At 37.4% G+C, this 20335-nt stretch overlaps 3 protein-coding genes across 12 annotated transcripts in view; 1 reads left to right on the top strand and 2 right to left on the bottom strand.

Moving 5' to 3' along the window:
* Nucleotides 1-3325: 3325 nt before the first annotated feature.
* LOC123871157 lies at nucleotides 3326-8046 on the bottom strand. 3 transcript variants are annotated; one of them, XM_045914784.1, is made up of 7 exons: nucleotides 7991-8046; nucleotides 7730-7843; nucleotides 7060-7192; nucleotides 6043-6172; nucleotides 5571-5665; nucleotides 4142-4378; nucleotides 3326-3518 (listed from the first exon to the last, which is right to left on the bottom strand). In XM_045914784.1, the coding sequence occupies exons 2-7, from the start codon at nucleotides 7801-7803 to the stop codon at nucleotides 3423-3425; spliced, it is 765 nt and encodes a 254-aa protein (XP_045770740.1). In that variant the 5' UTR covers nucleotides 7804-7843; nucleotides 7991-8046; the 3' UTR covers nucleotides 3326-3422. The 3 variants fall into 3 exon arrangements, with proteins under 3 accessions (XP_045770740.1, XP_045770741.1, XP_045770742.1); XM_045914785.1 differs by having other exon boundaries at nucleotides 7971-7997; XM_045914786.1 differs by lacking the exon at nucleotides 7991-8046 and having other exon boundaries at nucleotides 7730-7857.
* Nucleotides 8047-8687: 641 nt separating this feature from the next.
* On the bottom strand, nucleotides 8688-11905 carry LOC123870943 (cysteine and glycine-rich protein 2-like). 4 transcript variants are annotated; one of them, XM_045914455.1, is made up of 6 exons: nucleotides 11625-11905; nucleotides 10993-11169; nucleotides 10565-10696; nucleotides 9997-10135; nucleotides 9522-9694; nucleotides 8688-9076 (listed from the first exon to the last, which is right to left on the bottom strand). In XM_045914455.1, the coding sequence occupies exons 1-6, from the start codon at nucleotides 11740-11742 to the stop codon at nucleotides 8715-8717; spliced, it is 1101 nt and encodes a 366-aa protein (XP_045770411.1). In that variant the 5' UTR covers nucleotides 11743-11905; the 3' UTR covers nucleotides 8688-8714. The 4 variants fall into 4 exon arrangements, with proteins under 4 accessions (XP_045770411.1, XP_045770412.1, XP_045770413.1 ...); XM_045914456.1 differs by lacking the exon at nucleotides 11625-11905 and adding an exon at nucleotides 11323-11422; XM_045914459.1 differs by having other exon boundaries at nucleotides 8949-9101; nucleotides 11625-11899.
* Nucleotides 11906-12049: 144 nt separating this feature from the next.
* The window catches only part of LOC123870934 (protein diaphanous), a 36716-nt gene continuing 28430 nt past the window's right edge, over nucleotides 12050-20335 (top strand). For 3 of the 5 annotated variants that reach the window (XR_006797185.1, XM_045914433.1, XM_045914438.1), the window contains exons 1-2: nucleotides 12050-12185; nucleotides 13544-13607. Coding sequence is in view for 4 of the 5 variants with exons in the window: in XM_045914433.1 (XP_045770389.1) it covers nucleotides 13545-13607 (63 nt within the window). In the remaining variant the exon portion in view is untranslated. Of the gene's footprint in view, nucleotides 12186-13543; nucleotides 13608-15991; nucleotides 16670-20335 lie in introns of those variants that run through there. The other 2 variants (XM_045914434.1, XM_045914439.1) reach the window with 2 other exon arrangements.

Below are 20335 nucleotides of genomic sequence, written 5' to 3' on the forward strand. Positions count from 1 at the left end.
ATTGTCGTCCCCACTCCTGACGCAAGCTTTACGCTTAATTGGAGGGGAAAGGGGAGTATTATTCATGATTAGCATGGCTAATATCCTTTAAAATAAAAGAAGAAAAAAAGTCCAAAAAATATTGAAAAAAAGTTTTAAAAAGTCCCTTTTCTGAAGTCAGTTAAAAAACATCAATGATAGTTGGGTAATTATAGTTTATTTGTTTCAAATTTGGACGGATCATTTTACATTCAAGATACAACAAACAGTAAAATAGGTACTTAATAATTATATTCTTATTCAATAGTTACGATTACTTTTATTCGTTAGAAGCTCTAACTTAGAACACATTTCCACGCATTATAAATATTCCTAAAGCGGAATTTATATTACGAAATTAGTTTCACATTAATTTTATAATCAATTGCACGTGTAAACGTATTTCGTAATGTGAATTCCGCTTTAATGACATCTTAAATGTAAACTATAGTGTAAGGTTTCACATCATTATAAAAGATATAAGGTCAAAAATTATTGACATGAACCACGCACTTCTCCCCATTCCAAACAAGAACTCCCTTTTATTGGTCGATACCAACGTCTTCTATGAATATTATCTGGACGGATAATTCCAAGCAAAAATGTTTTTAAGCTGCAACCCTCATTTGATTGAACCCTGGATGGACCTCGATAGCTCAACGGTTGAGGAGCGGACTGAATTCCGAAAGGTCGGCGGTTCAAACTCCACCCGTTGCAATATTGTCGTACCCACTCCCTGCACAAGCTTTACGCTTAATTGGAGGGGAAAGGGGAGTATTCGTCATGATTAGCATGGCTAGTATGCTTTTTTTTAAACTCGTAACTTGGGTCAGTTTCATACTAATTTCGACTGCTTTTTAAATTAATTATTAATTGCGTTAATTTTAATGACTAATTGAGGCACATAAAGGTTCAAAATATATATAAATTATTATTATTTTTCGTAAATAGTAGGTACGTTTTCTGTTAGGGCCCAAGTTTCAATTGCAAAGCTAAACTTACGACTAAATCATAAAATTATGCTTAAAAACAAAATTATACTTACATACTTTTAATAAACATATTTGATTTCATCAATAAAATCTTCAAATTCTTAACTATATTATGATGTATTATACAAAACGTAATAAAATGTATACCTAATTATAATATTCGAGATTCAATATAGAAATTAAGTAAAGTTTAAAAATATGTTCTCTTACTCATATACATATAAAAGACAATTATAAGTAATCTTAACAATAAAACCATTGGACGGAGTTAAGAAAACAAATAAGGGCATTGTTTATAAAATAATTAATATTATACAATTGAATAATATTTGTGTTTTAGATCATTTGTGCTGCCAGATGAATACAAGAAATCGAGACAAGAAACGAAGAATAAGGACTAATACGAAAAACACAGCAAATTGATAGCTGACAGCTATAAATATCACATTATTATGGAGTGTAGAGGTAATAAGCACGATCTCCGTGTACTAAGTGTCCGTTAAAATGTGGTAAATAAGGGTGCGCCGCCACAATATAGAGAGAGCCAGCATGTGCCAGATTTGTCTGCCAGCCAGCCAGAGTCATCGGCGAGTAGAGATTGCATGCCTCTACACCTTGACTCCTAATCTGTCTTTCAATGCATGACGGGTAGATTTTATAGCTCGTTCACACAGGCTGCGTAAGCGTAGACGTAACGCGTACCATTGCGTTGTAATGTATGGAACTGTATGAAACATGGCACACCGCTTGCGTAAATCGTGGGCGTATACGTAACCCGATGTGTTAGGAGTTTACGAACTATTATTTACTGTTTATAACTTGATACTTTTAACTATTTCCCCATAAGAGATCGTGCTCCTTACCTCTACACTTCATAATCACAATATTGAATCGCAATTGTTGTTATTTACTACGATATTCTTGTTGTGACAGCATTTGTGTTAATTCATTTTAGCCAATAGCAAAAGAGAATCTTATTCTACTTATCTTGTTTGATGGCTTTTAGAAGAGCCAGACTAGCACAATGCAATATGCCAGTGTCTTAGCTTGACAAAAGAGTCAATTAGAAGGCTTGAAGGCTTGATTGCGATTGTCACTCAGTACTTAGCTGTAAAAAGACCGCCATAAATTCAGCCAATCACATCAATTGAGATTTTAGCTTTGTGATAATCGCAACTTCCGTACTAAAAGAATAGGCCTAATCGTCGCGATTCTTAGAAAATACGTTTATGATAATAAATGCAAGCAACGTAATAATATAAGTGACAGTGCAATCTTATTAAATAGGCAGTATTGGTGAATTTTAAAAACTAAAAACGGTGGAACATGACGACGATGGCCGATAATGCTAGAGATCTTCCATTGATAAAAAAGGTATATCCCAAATGCGTGAAAAATTACGATAGGCGATATTATTGTTATTTTGACAGCAGGGTGATATACCATTACCTTTATGATTTATGATGATATGTAACTTCCATAGCCAAACGTCAGTACAATAGTATGTATGGAAGATCCCAAGACCGCCTACAGTCAGGGTTTAAGACGTCTCATCTAGGGGCAAGGGATCCCCTATCGCTTGGAGTACTCAATCTTCGACCCCACGCTTAGGGCCACAGTACCCCTAGTTGGGGCAATCTTAGTGTCTTAATGATTGTTTTTTTTTTTTTAATTTATTCGCTGAATAGAATTCATACTGTATGTTACTTTATTGTAAAATTGCAGTCAGTCAGGGATATAAACCCCTCATCGAGACGTATCCTTAGGGGTGCTCAGTGTCTTGCCCTTAGTCTCTATAGTTTTATATCTATTTACGTTAGTTAAGAATAATTCAAATAATATTGTGTAAGTAGTTTCATAACCGCCTTCAGTCATAGGATACTTACTCTTCATTGAGAGGCAAAGAGCTCTCCTAACGCTAGGGGTTCAGTATGCTCAGTTGGTCAATCTTAGTGTCACATAATATTGATTTATAAATTAAGTCAAAGAAACATTCATTGAGTAGTTTCAAACACACTATTTGGGAGTGGAGCTTCTTCATCGAGGGGAAACACCTCCCATATTGTTAGGGGCACAAACTTCTCGTTAAGGGACACAGTAAGTATCATCAGTGGGAATATTATTAAGTTAAGATTTTATACAGTAATTTCAAGATCACCCTTCAGGAGCAAAGCTTCCTTATGAAGGGCACGGGCACCCTAATTGCTAGGGGCACAAACTCCTTTTTAGAGACAAAGTATTTTCAGTCGCAATCTTATAAAGTTAATGAAGAATTCATACAGTTGTTTCAAGACCACCATCGTTCGGGAGCAAAGCTTCCTCGTCGAGGGGCACGGGCTCCCCTATCGTCAGGGGCACAACCCCCTCGGTTAGGGGCCGAGTCTCTTCGGTCGGGGTGGTCTTGGTGTCGCATCATATTTGCGAAGCGGGCATCGTAGAGACGGTCGAGTGTGGCGTGGTGGGCCGCGAACCGGCCAGCGATGCGTTGAGAGATGCCATCGTACCCATCTGGGGAGAGATAAATTTTATTAGATACTAGGTGCTACCTGACCACCCCAACTTCCTATTAGTAGATTTTCGGAAAATCCTTCCTTAGAATATAATCTCACTAAGAAAGGATTTACGCTACTTAGACAAACATGCAAAACTTTCAAGTTTCTAGTAGCAGTGGTTTGAACTGTGTATTGATATAGTCAGTCAGTCAGATTCCCCTTTTATGTGTATCGTATAATGTATAGTAATGGATTCTTAGCTCTAGGGACCATTTAAATGGACTAGCCAAGGGAATGGAATTTAAAATAAGAAGTTCGATTATACATTGCAAAGAATTATGGCTTTTGACGTGACAACGTCTTATAATTCGATAGAGCCGGCTGCACGCACGAAAAAACATGACTCATGCGGCGTTACCTCGCTCTGAGGCGTTCCATGTAAGGCTTGAAGTGCAAGCGAGAGCGCGGAACGAGCGACAAAGAAGCACAATCGGCCTTTGTTGTCACGTTCAACTATCGTCAGTAAACCGACTTTACAGACAACCAATTTTTTTTGTTCCCTTTTTCTTTTACATGGCTTTTTAACCCCTGGCCCAAAAAGAGGAAACACTGCAAAGACTGGTTCAAGTTTATACGTACCCTCAAATGAGCCAAATCCTCCAGCTTGGTCAAATCAGACAGCTCCAAGTAGAGGCTGTACACCAGCAGCCAGCCGTACGCGCCGCACACGATGAACACTATCCAACACAGGCACATGAAGATGTTGTACGCGAATATCATATCATTCACTATCGACGCGAATAAGAACGCGATGAGACGGAACGATATGAACACACCGAATGCGTAGAGCCATGCGACCATGCGTTTCTCGTATTCCTGGGGAGAAACGAAACACTTATATTCACATACTTAGGCTAGGGACAAATGTAGCGGAATTTCGGAGAAAAACGCATGCGGAATTCTCTTCAGTGTCTTTGATGATTTTTCACACAAACAACACCACTATACAGTGCCCGACAAACAACTTGAACATTGATACAATTGGCTGGCGAATGTCGGGTGCACACGATTGGTGGATCAGTCGGTGCGGCTGCACGCCATTGGTTGATAAGTTGCTTCTCGTCAACATTCTCCAAGCACACTGCTCAATATTCAAGTTGTTTGCTACACATGCATACACAGTAGACACACACACCTTAATCACTAGCTTCATGCAAGCATTGCAACTCGCAAATCCTCTTTCAATTTGCTAGTCATGCGCCATACCATATTGTAGGTTTTTGTACTATCTGTAGCTACACGCAAGTGCCCACAACAACTGTACCAACTCAATATTTTAAAAATACATATTATGGATTTATAAAGCCCACTCGAAATAGCTGTTGTTTTTATTCTCTACCTTATTTTTACCAGTCAGCACTAACTATAATGGTTAGCATAAAGAAACAAAACATGAGATGATTAAAAATTATAAAGGATGTACGCACAAATACAATGAGTTTGTGAAACTGAGAAAAATTCTAGCCTTGCTTATCTGCACTTGCATCTAAATTACAATCTGTATTACAAATATATAATGTTATATAATGTACATATTATATTGTAGATAACGGGTACATATTACAATCAATTTCATGATTTTTATCTGCCGATATTTTGTCCTGTCCTATCCCGTCGTGAGTCTTGACAACGACTCATGCACTCATGCAACTGAGTTGAAATATCGGCAGATAAAAATCACCAAATAAATCGTGTCATGTACACGTTATTTACAATAAAATATGTTGTTAAACCACGAAATAAACTTAAAATCATATATTTTTTTTTTTTATCGTAAAGTGCTGGCAGCAGCACTCTACATAATTAAAAATCTTAAATATGGGATGAAAATTTGTATGAAGTTTGTCATTTTTAAGTGATGTAAGTTTCATGAAAATTGGTATTTGAGCTTTTGGTCATAAATAAAGAAGTATGTCTCTTATGATTTTTGGAAATTCCAACACCGTATTTAATAAAATAACTCGAGAGAAGCCAGGGCGCACAGCTAGTTAAATATATTAAGACTTACCTTTCTCAATGCGATGATCAATATTATACTTGTTACCAGCACAACAACAGAACCAATCCAGGAGAACAGCGCAAATACTATCAGTACATTCCGAACTGAAAAAGAAAGTGTTGTTTTAGTACCTGTTGCATCTATCTTTTTACTACTTAACATTATTATTAATTGCACACTGTATTCAAAAATAAGATTTCTGTGCAGGATAAAAGTGCTATCAATCCATACTTCCATACTAATATTATACATAAATGCGAAAGTCTGTCTGTCTGTCTGCTACGTTTTCACGGCCCAACCGCTGGACCGATTTTAATGAAATTTGGTACAGACTTGGGATAAATCCCGGGGAAGGACATAGGCTACTTTTTATCACGGAAAATCAAAGAGTTCCTACGGGATTTAAAAAATCGAAATCCACGCGGGCGAAGCCGCGGGCATCCCCTAGTAAAGAATAAAGATTAGAAGAAGCCAAACTCACCTGCAGGACTGCCAACGTAAACAAACTGGAAGCTTATAACATAATATCCATAATGCACGGATCCTGGTGCCGCCATGCCCAGACAGTACAGGTCAAAGATGCTCTGTGCGAAGCTGAACAGGGCTATGAACTGTAATGAAAAAAGCTGTCAAGTGTGAGTTGGACTCGCACACGAAGGGTTCCTTACCATGGTACAAGATATACCTAACGCCTGTATCTAGAACTCTACAAGTTAATAACATCTATATGTGATTTAGTGAAATAAATTTATCATGAACACATTTTAAATTTTTTTTTGTATGATATAACCACAAATTTATTACACGGTTCTCGAATTTATTCCTTTACTTGTGCTATAAGACCTACCTACCTGTCAAATTTCATGATTCTAGGTCAACAGGAAGTACCCTATAAGGACACAGACGGACAACATAGTGATCCTATTTTCCTTTTGAGGTCTGGAACCCTAAAAACTTATAACAATTTTTTTTTGTGATACAATTTAGATGGTAAGAGTGTCTATTAACTGTGGTAGCAAAGACACGTCGTTGTCGGCGTTCCAGTCTTGAGTGCGGTGCGTGGCTGTCAGTGGTCATCAGACATTAGGGCACAGAGTTCAGAAAACCAATAGACGTTGAGGTCCAAAGGTGCTAGAATGGTGACCTTATACCAGAAAGAGCAGCATTGGAAGGCAGATGACATCAAAGAGTCATAGGGAGCTGCTGGATCCAGGCAATGCAAAACCTGGCATGTGAAAGTCTCTACAAGAAACCCATGCCCAGCTGATCGTGATGATGACAGATTAGGCTTTGACTATGGTCTCACCTAATGGTAAGTGACGATGCAGCCTGTGATGGAAAAGAGCTAACTTGTAAGGGGTATGGCAGGTCTCAACTAAAAGGTATATTAAGCCCATACCCCTGATTGGCTTCCTTGTGAAATTGTCCCATTACCAGGATTGATTTTGGCATAATGGTCCAATAGTTAGTTTGATTTATTTAGGTAAAGGTTTCTTACCACTGAAATAAAACCAGTGAGCAGCGACCCTCTCTGCAGATCTAATACCCAGGCATCATGTAATATTGGTTTCTGGTACCATGGCACTCTGAGTGAGCGTACTGATTTTGATGACCTTAAGTTTGTTGATGACCTGAAATTATAAGAATTTAAATTACAAAAATCCTTTCATAAGGGATGTCTTTATCATAAATAAATTCTTGCATGCCTTTCAGCCCAATCAGTCCAGTGGTTTGAGCTGTGCATTGATCAGTCAGTCACCTTTTCCTTTTATATATTTAGACTAGCTTATGCCTGCAACTTCTTTGTGGACTACATAAATTTGAAACCCCTGTTTAGATTGATTTTTCAAAAGTCCTTTCTTAGCGGATATCTATGTCATATCTTAATAGCTATCTGCATGTCAAAGTTCAGCCTGATCAGTCCAGTAGTTTGAGCTGTGCGTTGATAGATGTCAGTCAGTCAGTCAGCTTTTCCTTTGTATATACAGATTAGGAGAATGGTGTAGTCCTCATGTTTCATGGTTGATAGGACTATGTTAGGAACCACTACGCAAGTTCCAACAACTATTGTACAAAGTTTTAAGTCAATCGAATCAACGATGCGCGAAAGCATAGGTAACGAACACAAACATTAATAAATTTTATAAACAAACAGTTTAAGTACTTACTTGCCAGTGTAATGAGAATACACAGAAGGCGTTGAACGGTATGTAGAAGGAGTTTTACGGCCGTACATTGTCATTTCATAAACTTTGATTATTTATTTATGAATGGTTGACGCCCTGTAACAAATTCACTAAAAGGTTACGTTGTTACACAGGCTCAGCACAGATAAATTACAGTTAACTTTTACTTATTTTATTAAACATCCTTGTGTCTCACTTATAGTTTAAAAATTGCTAAATTTGTTTTATTTTGAAAAGCCACACCTGCATTTATACGCTGTTTGGGGACGCGGCCATAAAAGCGATTTTTGTTGACAGAAATTCAAATATAAATCATTCAAACGTCAACGTCAATTCAATTGACAAAACCAATTGGCTTCCAAATGCCAAAAATCTATGATTTTTAATCTGTGTCTTTTAAAATACCATGGAAGTATTTCTCAATGGTATTTCTACTAATAATTTTAAATTGTACCCATTTTATAGCATCGATATAATGTTTTATAGCAAGTACCTAGTTAGTTACTAGATAGGTAGGTACTAAAAAGGTCTTTAAAATAATACAGTAGAGTAACAATCTAAACGTGTTATTGTGAAGCGTCATCAAGCTCCGGCGCTCCAGCAAAATGAAAACAATAAAATAAAAAACTTTTTGTTATTCGAGGGTCGTTTAAGGGGTTTTTTTACCGTATGGATCTGGGTGTACTGGGTGGTGCATAGACATACGAATTTTCGCGGGGTGGTGATCCTAGAGGTCTAGTAACGGAGCATTCCGGGCATACCTGGCCCGGGAGAGTCAGATGTAGTAGTATAGTACCTACTTAGCTAGTAGGTACCTAACCTACCTACTTAAAATAACTTATCTCTATGTAGTTAGTTACATAAGTCCAGACAGGCCCAGGATATTAAAATTTATTTTCTTGAAGTTCCGGGAAAAACAAAAATAATAATACGTAGCAAATAGATACACAATAATTTAATGTAATCTTCAAACAACTTGATTTTGTACATAAAATTTACTGTTTACATAAATAGGACCACATTGCCATAAACACTTTGGACAGTCCCGACTCAACGCTTGGTCGTGCAAATCTATCCAACCACAAACGGATTCTTCCATTGAAGACTCGAAATCGAGAAATTTCCATTTTTTGTCAAATTTTTCCAGTGCTACTCTTTCATGTAGGTATTTTGTAAGTTTTTCTATTTTTTCAGCTGCAGTGACATTCAAATTTTCTTGTTTTGCTGATTCTTCATTCGACTCAGGGATGGAGACTTCGGTGCGATTCTCGAAGGATAGATCACAGCTTTGGGAATCCTCACCGAAAGAGATCGTATGCGGTGTCGCAGCTGTAACATTTTCTTTATTACGAACCTACGAAGCAAAAATATTTTTGGTGTAAATGTAAAAAATAGATGATTATCTGTTAATGACGCATCTTCAAAAAGCAATGAATGAATTTTCGTGGGCACTTGCTGGTCTAATAGGTACCTCAATGCCCCACAACTTGCCCCAAATGTTCACGGATTCTATGCTCCTGGTGGACGCCACGTTTGCGCGTATATTATACGCGTAAAACAATTTGCGGTGAATTCGCCCCATCTGGACAAGATCTAAGACAAAAGAATTAAGGGAACATTCTCGAAGACCATACCAAGGTCCAAGACGTATCAACACCTCCTGAAAGCTAACGAGCGAACGTTGGATGTTATATGAACGTAGAACTTCAAACGCAACCATTGTCTACGCATCATAACTAATTAGTAAAATGTTGATTCCCTCATTGATACATACATTTCCTTGCTTCATTCGGCCTGGGCTCATTGTTTTGGAATAGACCCTGAGGACCGGTGCCGCATCTGCAGAAGGGCGGTTGCTGGCCCTGCATCATGAAGATGAAGGGTGTAGACTCCCTGTTGCCACCCATGAAGTCTCTCATGTTATCCGCAAACTGTGGACTGTTCTGCCTGTAGTTTCACAAAGGAACGTTAAAAGTTAACGAAGAAGTTAAATCCCGATTAGCAAGTTAACGTAACAAGCTTAGAATAAAAACCCAGGACAAGGTAAAGTGACCTTGTAAGTAACAAAGTAAGTAAGGAGGTATTGTAACTCTTTCTATGAGTAGGTAACTATGTTACCTTACTTTGCAATAATTGCAGTAGCGTAAGCCCTTTCCACGAAATCAGTTTTTCTTCTCAAGTTACTTAAAAATAGGGTAAGATTCAGCAAAATTTTCAACGAATAAAGAGTGTTATTATAAGAGAATTACCACTGTTCAAAACAATTTTTGAAGAATTCTGAAGGGTTGTCTTTATTGCGACTCAGGACGTGACGGTGGAAGCACTCTTCGCAGAACACTTGGCCGTAGTAGATCTTTAGATTCGTTGAAGGAACTTTATGGCAAAAGTCTGAAAATAAGTTGGTTTTAATCCTCATTGGTAATCGTCACAAATCTTCTTGGTTTGAATAGTTAAAATGCTGTGGTTAACTCTCGGGTTAGGCCAAAAAAGTTAGCGGGTTTTCTGTCAAGAAATTTTCGGTAGCAGCCCAGTGTTGGGAAGATATTGGTGCCGCGCCGTGACTTGGAGGGCACGTAAATGCGTTAGTGCTGTTTTTGATCTCACCCCGATCGTGTTTGACTTCTGTCACATAAACTATGGAAGTTGGGAAATAGAGATTGCACTTGTGTTTCGCATACACTCGAAATCTTTTGCATAGTTAGTTGGCTAGTTTTCGTTGAAATAGGTTGCTATAGCCTCAATTCGGTCAGGTGGACATTTACTGAAACAGAAAATATGATGCCTCGCTTTTCGGAGTAAAAAGTCGCCCAAACTTACAGCATTGGCCACATTGTGCGTGGAAGCTCTGGTCACCGATCGTTATTCTGTGAATGTCGTCCACTGGTTGCAAACAGCGCGCACAAATAAAACGCTTGGAATGTTCTCCGGATGAGGTTTCGGGTTCCGTATCTGTATAAGAAAAACAAACCTGATTATAAATTACTCCAACAATCACGCGAAACTATAGGAGTATGCCCACAATATCGGAGTATGGACTGTGGTATGGAATAGAGAGAGTTTCGGACCCCTCCAGGGTTCTAAGTCATGAATTTACCTATGAACATGGCGGAGAAGATGGTCACCTCAAAACAGTTATTCTGCTTGTCGGTTATTTTAAATAGGACGGAAGTGACGCGAATGTTACTTCCGTAATCCATCTGAAAAAAGATCTCTCATTTTTTTTATGTAACATCACAAAATATTACTAGTATTCTTTAGGTCCTGAGGCTTAGTTCCAGGCCCCCACTGCATCCACCAGCTCTGGGAGTGTACGTGCGGATTGTCGCCCTTGAACCTCGACATCACGTGGGTCTTGAAACAATCGCTGCAGAACACGTGGCCGTAAAACATTTTCAATGAGGTTGGTAGCATTCGGCAGATGCCTAGAATTATTTTATTACTTTAACTATCCTATATCTTTGACTTAGTACCCCTGCAGTTAAACCAAACAAATTATTATTCTAGTAACTAGTAGGTAGTTTTATTACGCCGCATTCAATAATCCGATTGGTCGAAGAATCCGAGTCTATACTCGCTCTGCTCTGCTTGTCGTCGCTTGGGAGTACCATAATGCACCGTGTACTCGTGTTCTCGACCATGTGGTTGACTTGGTACAGTCATGTTTATTAGCATGTGCCTCCCCAAGTGATAGATAGATCCTCTATAATAGCGCAGGCTATACGTAGCAAAACTGCGAAAGTATCGGTCCAGTCATTTTTGCTAATACCCGCACAAAATAACCTTTTACATTTATTTTTTTTAATTACAGGCGATTGCAGAGAATAGGTTTTGCTTCACGAAACTCTACAGTACTTTTATGTAAAAGTAAATAACTTACAACACATGCTGCAAATTCTGTGAAAATTTTGTCCATCAATATCGACCCTGTCCTCAGATTCAATTGGGAAGAAACATCTCGTACAGAAACATTTCTTGTTCTCTTGAGTTTTGTCCATTTTAAACGTTATAATTTTAAATTAATAAGGAAAAAACGCAAAATTATTTAAAAAAGGGAATCAGCAAATAATTCGCATGGTTTTGTGACGGAAGGAAACAGAAATTGAAAAAAATTAAAACAATAGAAGAGTTTCTGTATTTTTTTGTTGTATTTCTTTGAAAATAGAAGAATTAATTAGAAGAAAAGAAATCTAAATAAGTCTTTATTTAAATTATTAACGTTTTCACCAAAATAATCGGCTAATTTGTGACACTGATTTTATTGAACATCACTACGAATGACGAATCATGACGCGAATCGTATTTTTTTTTTTCAGTGCATCACTAGTTCTACTTGTGTGGAAGTGTGTTATTCAACCGTTGTTTGTGTTATCTATCATGTTTTTATCAAAAAAGCAATGTTTGTGAAATATTTTGGAGTTATACCTATTTATATTTAGTGGTAAAGTACATAAATTATCTAATCTTTATCTTCTCGCATGATAAGAACGTCGTACAACAAAGTTTGTTTAGGTTATGGCTGGGGTAGTCTGATACCAATATGAAGTCATGTTTTTCAGTTTTTTTAATAGAAAAGCTCGCTTTATTTCACGGGCGAAGCCGTTAAGTGGTAACAGACCCGCATATTTGACTCTTAGACTACTTTTTTCGATGTTCCAACTAGTTTTTCTATGAATTATAGACATTATTTCGAGGCACTATTACTCAGTTCAAACTTCTGTTATTTGGGTCGACCTCGATTTTGTTGTAGACGTTTGGCGGGCCGCAGATTTTGATTGCGACAATAATGAAGTAATGCATCGCATATTTATTTAATTTGTTGCAAAACTTTGTTTATGGAAGTCACGAAAAGTAATAAATAAACATGTCAATAATTTCTGGTCTGGACAATTTCTTATCGTGTTACATTGTTATTGTAATTTGTATCACACATTTGATATATTAAGCTTTAATTTATGCATCTATAAAATGCTTAGTTTTCCTACAAATACCATACCTACATGTTTGGTTATACAGTTTAAGTGGGAAAAACTTAAAAAAACTACAAGGGGTGCCTTAATTTAGTAAAATGTTCTCTGATATAAGACTGTGTTCACCAGACATGAGAAGACACTGGCTTTATTAAGTTATAAGGCCAGGTAAGGTAGTTGCTGGCTGCAATTTTTTTTATTCAATAAAAGAAAATATTCAGGAGGGTGGGAGTTCGATTCTAGGTGTGCATTTCTAACTTTTTTGGAGTTTTGCGCATTTTAAACAATAAAATATGACTGTTAGTTTTGGCACTGAAGGAAAAACATCGTGAGGAAACTTGTATGTTCTCGAAAATGATCTCAAAGATGTATGAAATTTGACAATCCACCATAACGCGTAAATTATGGCCTATAATACTTTCACATTCTGAGGACAGATTTGCAGTTATAGTGGGCTGGTAATAAGTTGATGATGATGCTTAGAAATGAAAAAGATCGTGAGCTTGTCCTGAGCCAATATCTAGTAAAATGGAGTACACATTATAAAATTTAAAAAATTAAAAGACATTTCTAGCCTCTCAAAAACAAACTAAGAAGTAAAATTTTCCACATTTGAAAATAATATAGCTGCCATATTATGTAAGGATTCTAACAATGCCCCATTAGTCCAAATCTGTTAAGATACTAACTAAGTAAAATCTGTTTTCAATGTTATGGTACTTACAATAAACTCACATACATACACCCTGAAAACATGGATAGCTGTGTAAAAATAGGAGATGCAGTGGTAGGTATTAATTTTTTTAATGTTCCACTTATTTTGTTTTAGAATGGTGCACCTGAATGTCCACAAAAGAAAAATGTCCCGCCATGAGAAAGCGAAAAGTGGCTTTGTAAGTACTAATTTTATTATACACTAGCGACCCGCCCTGACTTCACACGGGTAGCTTATTACAATTTTGTAGGGATCTCTAATTTTTATGAGAATAAAATATAGCCTATGTCACATAGGAATATTGTAGCTTTCTACTGGTGAAAGAATTTTCAAAATCGGTTCAATAGTTTCAAAGATTACTTTTTTTATGAAAAACTAGCTGATACCCGCGACTTCGTTCGCGTGGATGTAGGTTTTTAAAATTCCCGTGGGAACTCTTTGATTTTCCGGGATAAAAAGTAGCCTATGTGCTAATCCAGGGTATAATCTATCTCCATTCTAAATTTCAGCCCAATCCGTCCAGTAGTTTTTGCGTGAAGGAGTAACAAACATACACACACATACAAGCTTTCTCCTTTATAATATTAGTGTGATAGTGAGCAAATGAGCAGTCAGGTCACCTGATGTTAAGTGAACACCGCCACCCATGAACATTTGCAGCACCAAAGGTACTGCCAATGATGTTTATTTTATTTTGCCTGCTACTTTGCCTAAATTATTATACGATATGATGCCAATAACTTATTAACTCTATTTTTCTCTCTATCTAGTTTTGATTTTTAAAAATCCCTTAGGAAACTTCAATTTTCCAGAATAAAAAAGTAGTATATTGTTTCTTTCCCATGTTCCCACTAGTTCAACTGATTAGTTCAATCCCAGAAAATCAAAGAGTTCCCATGATTTTTTTTAAATAATCTAAATCCATGTAGAAAAAGTTGCAAGCATCATCTGTTATTTTATTGCTTTCCATGCGGTTCTTAGGTTTTTTTGCATTCAGATCTTGTTGCCTAGCCATGAATATAACAATTCAGTGTTCAAACAATCAACGTTAACATTTATGTACACACGTTTTCAGCCATAGTTGTGTAGCAACGTTATCTCGCAAGGTTTTCAGTTTTCACGAGCTATCCGATGAACGTGCGCGTGTTTAAAGTTTCCAGTGTGTAAAATTAAAAAAGTTTTTAATTAGGGTTATAGTTTGTGTGAATAGTGATGTTATTGCAAATACTATATTCTACATAGCAGTTCAGCCTTCAAAAGTCGAAATTGTTGCTTCTAAATCCTTTCGGTATTTCTAAATACTTTATACAACGACTGCCAACTACAACTAAAACTCATTAAAGGGCATGAGACCGGCCTGCCCGCGAAATTCAAATTTAATTTGGTTTTTCGCAATTTGTAAACTAATACGACAACATAGGCTTATGGTTATTTTATTTGCGACAGTGGCAATATCATCCTCACAGGTTTATATAAAAATCTTTACTTGAAAAGGCCCAGTTTAAGAAATAAAGTAAACTGGACCTTTTCAAGTAAAGATTTTTATATAAACCTGTCGGAGGTGTTATAAATTTTTAATTTACACTTGTAGCTATGCTATCGTAAAATATGCAAGCAATTATAAAGATGGTACTATGTTAATATAGTAGTTTTAATTGTTTACAAACAAACTGCTCTACCTCGTCAGCTTAGTTGAGTAGGTTTTACGTAATTGTGACACGTAAACACGCACGAAATATTTGTAAACACGTACAAACATAAATCGTTTAATGCTATCCAAGTGACAGTAGGCCACGGTAGTAAAATATAATTAACGATCGATATCTATTCAAGTAGTCAATTTAAATTACGACACTATTCATGGTATCTAAATTGGTAGGTAGGCTCTTCTAACTTCCAAAATAGAGAAACAATGGAGTAATAAACTTACTTAATTTTTCGTGACTAATGCTTTCTTATAACGGTGATAGGATTTATTAGCAAATGATGGAAATTCATAAGTGCCATACAAACTTGCATAAATAAAAATATCATTTTATCGTCACCATCAGTCTATTCTGAAGCGCGCAGGCTGGTGTACTCATCTACCCCGTACGTTGCGCCCCACAGACGCCTAAAATAAATAAATAATCCCGAATCGAATCGGCATCAAGACGAATCTAATGACGTATTGGTTGAGCCGTTGAGTAGTTACTAGCGGGCATAGGAACAGACATACATCAGATCAAACCTTTTGGGCCCCTTTTGGACTTCGCCGCAGTCGAGTAAAAACAACAAAATGGATTTTATATTGACAAACTCCATCCTATAAAAGTGGTAACAAAATGTACCCCGATATCCTTAGTTTACACGCGAGAGCCACTTGTTTACCTTCGCCGTTGAAATTGAAATGGTACTAGCAATTAACTCAGTCATTATCAAGATAGATAATAGCTACTACCTACTACACATCAACGTCCTATTGTAGTCGCAGTAAATTCTTTAGTCACTCGTTATTATCCTAGAAAGAATAACAAACTTTTCACGTATGCCCGTTCCATTGCACTCGGGGCATTTTTAGGAGGGACCTACAGTGTCCAAGGATTTGATATTTATTTGTTTTTCGTTATTGAGTAAAGCTTTAAATAAAGAAGTGAAGTTAATAATTCAGGATACTAATAATGATTTACTTAAATATTTTTCATTAATATAGATTCGGGAATTTAAAGAAATACGGCCTAACTAGTTCGTTTCGACAGTCACCAATAAAATATTTCACGCGGTTAATGCCGAAGAATTTCTATATTTATCAACATTATCTTGTTCTTTTAAGATAAGGAGTGGTACTACGGATAATAATTCCAAATATTATATTATCGTCAGTACGATTTTGTTTTCAGTATTAAGTGTAACGGGAATTCATACTTTGTATTTCTTAATATAATATCAAAATATGTATAACGTTTCACTTTGCGTATAACAAACATTTAATTGATTAATCTTACTTTTAAAAATGACTCTTTAATGACTAGAAGTGTTTATATAAGTGATCAGATTTCTTCGAAAGTGTTATTATTTTGTGCAATAAATATCAAAGTTTGCACTTTGCAGACATAAATCTGGTGATTAAAAATGTGATATCGTAAAAAAATGTACCTGTTGAATTATGGTAGGCGTGAAGTAAAGTGAAGTGTAAGAGCCACTATGTCCAACAGTTTGCCACGGTTAAAACGGAGAGAGACATGGAAGAGGAAGAGTGGGGTAAGTTATCATGAAGAAGAGAACTTAGTATTTTTAATATAAAGTCAATAGAATGTATAGATCTTTTGATGAGGTAGACAAAAAGTAAAGATTAGACTACTTAAGTATTTGTTAAAACTTAAAAGGTTACTGGACGGCTGAGCCGCATGTCTGAGCTCTTTTTAGGATTCCGTACCTCAAAAGGAAAAACTGAACCGTTACAGGATCACTTTGTTGTCTGTCTGTCCGTCCGTCCGTCGTGTCTGTCAAGAAAACCTATAGGCTGAGATCTGTTTTCAGATATGACTCGTCTTAAGATTGGACTAGTTTTGCGAACTGATATCAGAAACCGCGATCTACCTATCTGGCCTATATAGTTTGTTGGAGGACTGATGGTCGTCAAAAAGGCCTCGAGTAAGAGAACTCGTCTTGGCAAACGAGTTTAGGGCCACTCTGTGCTAAACACTAATATTTAAAATTGGATTGATTAAAACACTTCATGCACTAAACTAATACTTAGCTCATCCGGAAGTAAACTCAAATCTTCAATATGTACATGATTGATACATGATTTTCCTCCCACACAATATTGTAGAAACATGAAAATCATCATCTTATTTGTTATAGATGACATCATTCTGAGATCACCAAGGTGAACGCATTTTTATATGCATAGGAATTATCACCTTGCGATAGTGCACATATACAAAGGACACGTCCTTTGTGGGATTGTAGATTGTTTCTTTTATTTATTACTTCACACGTTGGTCTAGTGGTTAGCATGTCCGACTGCGGATGACGAGGTCCTGGGTTCGCTTCCCGGGTGGGGCCAAAAAGGTGTTGAGTTTTCTGTCAAGAAATTCTCTCTACTAGCCCGGAAGTTGGCTATGTTTCAACTTTCAACCCGTCCCTCGCAAAACCGTCGTCGGTCCTGCACCAGATTTCTTTCCGAGTCGGATATCCGTCCCATCGGACTAAAAGATATTCGATCGGGAGGACATGCTTTTTCCTCACGACTTAGTCCGCGTGTATTTCTTTTTTCGAATCCTTATAATCCAATATAAACCCTTTGTTTATCCGGGATAGAAAACGATACTATGGGAACCGATATAATAAACCGGGTATGGGTTTAATAAAAATGCCATACCTTTTCCACGTTAGCCAGCTTTCATTTTAGACTGCATCATCACTTACCACCAGGTTAGATTGCAGTCAAGGGGTAACTTGTAAAATAAGAAGGAGTGGAATAATTTTTTTTATAGATTTACGTTCTGCTATCATTGAAATATTGTCGCAGGTGGAATGTTCAATAAGATACTTATTACGTCTCGACCCGACGACCTCGGCTCGGTATTGACCATGTGCGCCTGAGTCACCTGTAGCTTATGGCGTTTACGTCATCAGGTCGCACCTCTCTTTTCTATAGCCTCACCAGTCACCATCACAACCATGGTTAACCTCTCTTATTCGGCTGCGGATCATGAGGTCTCAGGCCGAGATCTATAGAGAGCACTTTGACTTTGATCAGAAGCTCGATTCCGAAAAACCTGAATCAATCATTATAACAATCGCAATTGCTGTGATTGGTTGAAGTTATGGTATTATTGTTGCAACAATGCATTCTAGGCAATAGTGAGTGAGCGTCAACCAATCAGAGGTGATTGCGATCGTGACATTGTAGCTGTCATTCTACCGCAATCGGTAGCCAGAGGGGCTATATCGGCTAAAAATATATCAATCATTAAGGACACCATCAATGTCAAAACATCGTTTTTAGCCAATGGGATTGGTCAAAAACCATGTTTTGACATTGATGCTGTCCTTTAATGATTGATATATTTTTAGCCGATAGTCCCCCTGATTTAAAGTAATGTTAAAACGTGACAGCGTTATGTCTCTGGCATAAACCTATCCCGTTTTAACTGAAACTTTAATATGAGCGAAGCCAACGTACGGTCTATAGATCTCAGCCTCATATTCTAGCCCCGGGAGTCGTCGTTTTAATGTGTATGGGTCATTAGCCCACAGCATGCGGGTTTTGATAGATTGAGGTCTATGAATATGCCTGGTTATTTTGTTGTCGGAGACAACCATATCCTTCACGGGAGCCGGCAAATACTTAAGTACCTGCCGACTGCCGGATAGCTCTCAAAGCTCATCTCTGCGAGCATTAGAACTGGGCTTTACACTGGCTGTCTGTTTAGAGTGAAGTTCTTTAGATAGTTATAGGGAAAGTAGATCGAAGAGGCAATCTAAAGTCCGTTAAGTCGCGCCCGCGTTGGTACTTATATGTAGATGACAAAGAAAAAGGGAAGGAAAGATTCGAAATGCCGATCCTTGAAAAGGAACCGTGCATTTTACCTAAAATCCAGACTTGTAATAACAATACGGGGGTGAACCTTAAAAATGAATAAAACGGGTCATGACCAATTGAAGTTGAAGTAGGCCAATCGACGAGGTTTTTCTTCTCTCTTACACTCATAGTTCATATATTTCTAGATACCTTTGTCTCCCTCCCACAGATCCTCGATGAAAACGCGGGGGGTTGTGTCATTAACATCATCATCAATTTATGTTGTATGAAGTCATATGGCGCCAGAGCAGAATCTATAGTAGAATCCTTGTATTTAATTGAACATGAAGTCATATTCCAATGGCATATCAATAATATAATACTTAAATACCTTTCCAAGCTGATAAATAGGCTCACTTTATCTGCTAGAATGAAAAGCTATATTTATTGTGAGATGTACGCTTATGTACTGGTGTATAGTTAAATATCAGAAATAGTTGTGCCTTATGATAGTCATGGTAGTTTGAAGAATATAGGTAAGAATATTCTTTTATTTCTGTAAGATTTATTTCATCATTCACCAGCCCTCTAGATTCTAGAATTAAATTTAAGCTGTGCATATTTCTTCAGAGGGACGTGTGGTCTAATTATGACAACGCATATCAATTGATTGCGGGTTTCAGCTAGCTTGACCCAAGTTCGTAATGAGTGACCGACTTTGGAGGCCCAAATTTCGCCTTTTCGTTTTCTCCATGCCTCTGGGAGCACGTTAAGCCGTCCTGGTTATTATCACTAGACACTAACATCTGATTATATCTGTAAAACCTAAGAATCGTAATCTCGTTCTCTTAGTGAGTTGTATGCGGAAGGATCTGGGAACCCATTGCATTACTAGCCCAAGAGAACTCCTCCCATTATGTGATTAACGGAAAGGAATCATGACGGTCAGCAATGAGAAATACGACTATAAAAAATGAAAATATTTCTTCAGCAAATAAACTAGGTTCCGACTATGAATATCGCATCGTATAATCGACGTAAGCGCATAATAATTTACATGTTTGCGTTCATGGGGTACATACATTTTGGGGTTGGTGTTACTCGCGTCCGTAGGTTTACCAAGTCAGGTTTGAATCCTCTTTACCCTACACGTGACCCCGGGTGGTGCTAAATGAGTAACAATAGGTGGTAGGCTTCGGCCGTGGCTAGTGTAACCACCCATCGAGCAAAACCACACCGCCAAGCGACTCGTTTTTGTGGCACGACTCGTGCCATGGGACGTTTTGTGTTCCGGCGTGATGCTCGTAGTAGCCAGTCCAAGGGAAGTGGGTATGTACAGTTGCGCCGCGTTTGGTGACAGGACCCGATTTGCGAGGAAGCTGCACCGGACGTCT

The sequence above is a fragment of the Maniola jurtina genome, chromosome 13 (assembly GCF_905333055.1).
Source record: "Maniola jurtina chromosome 13, ilManJurt1.1, whole genome shotgun sequence".
NCBI lineage: Eukaryota > Metazoa > Arthropoda > Insecta > Lepidoptera > Nymphalidae > Maniola > Maniola jurtina.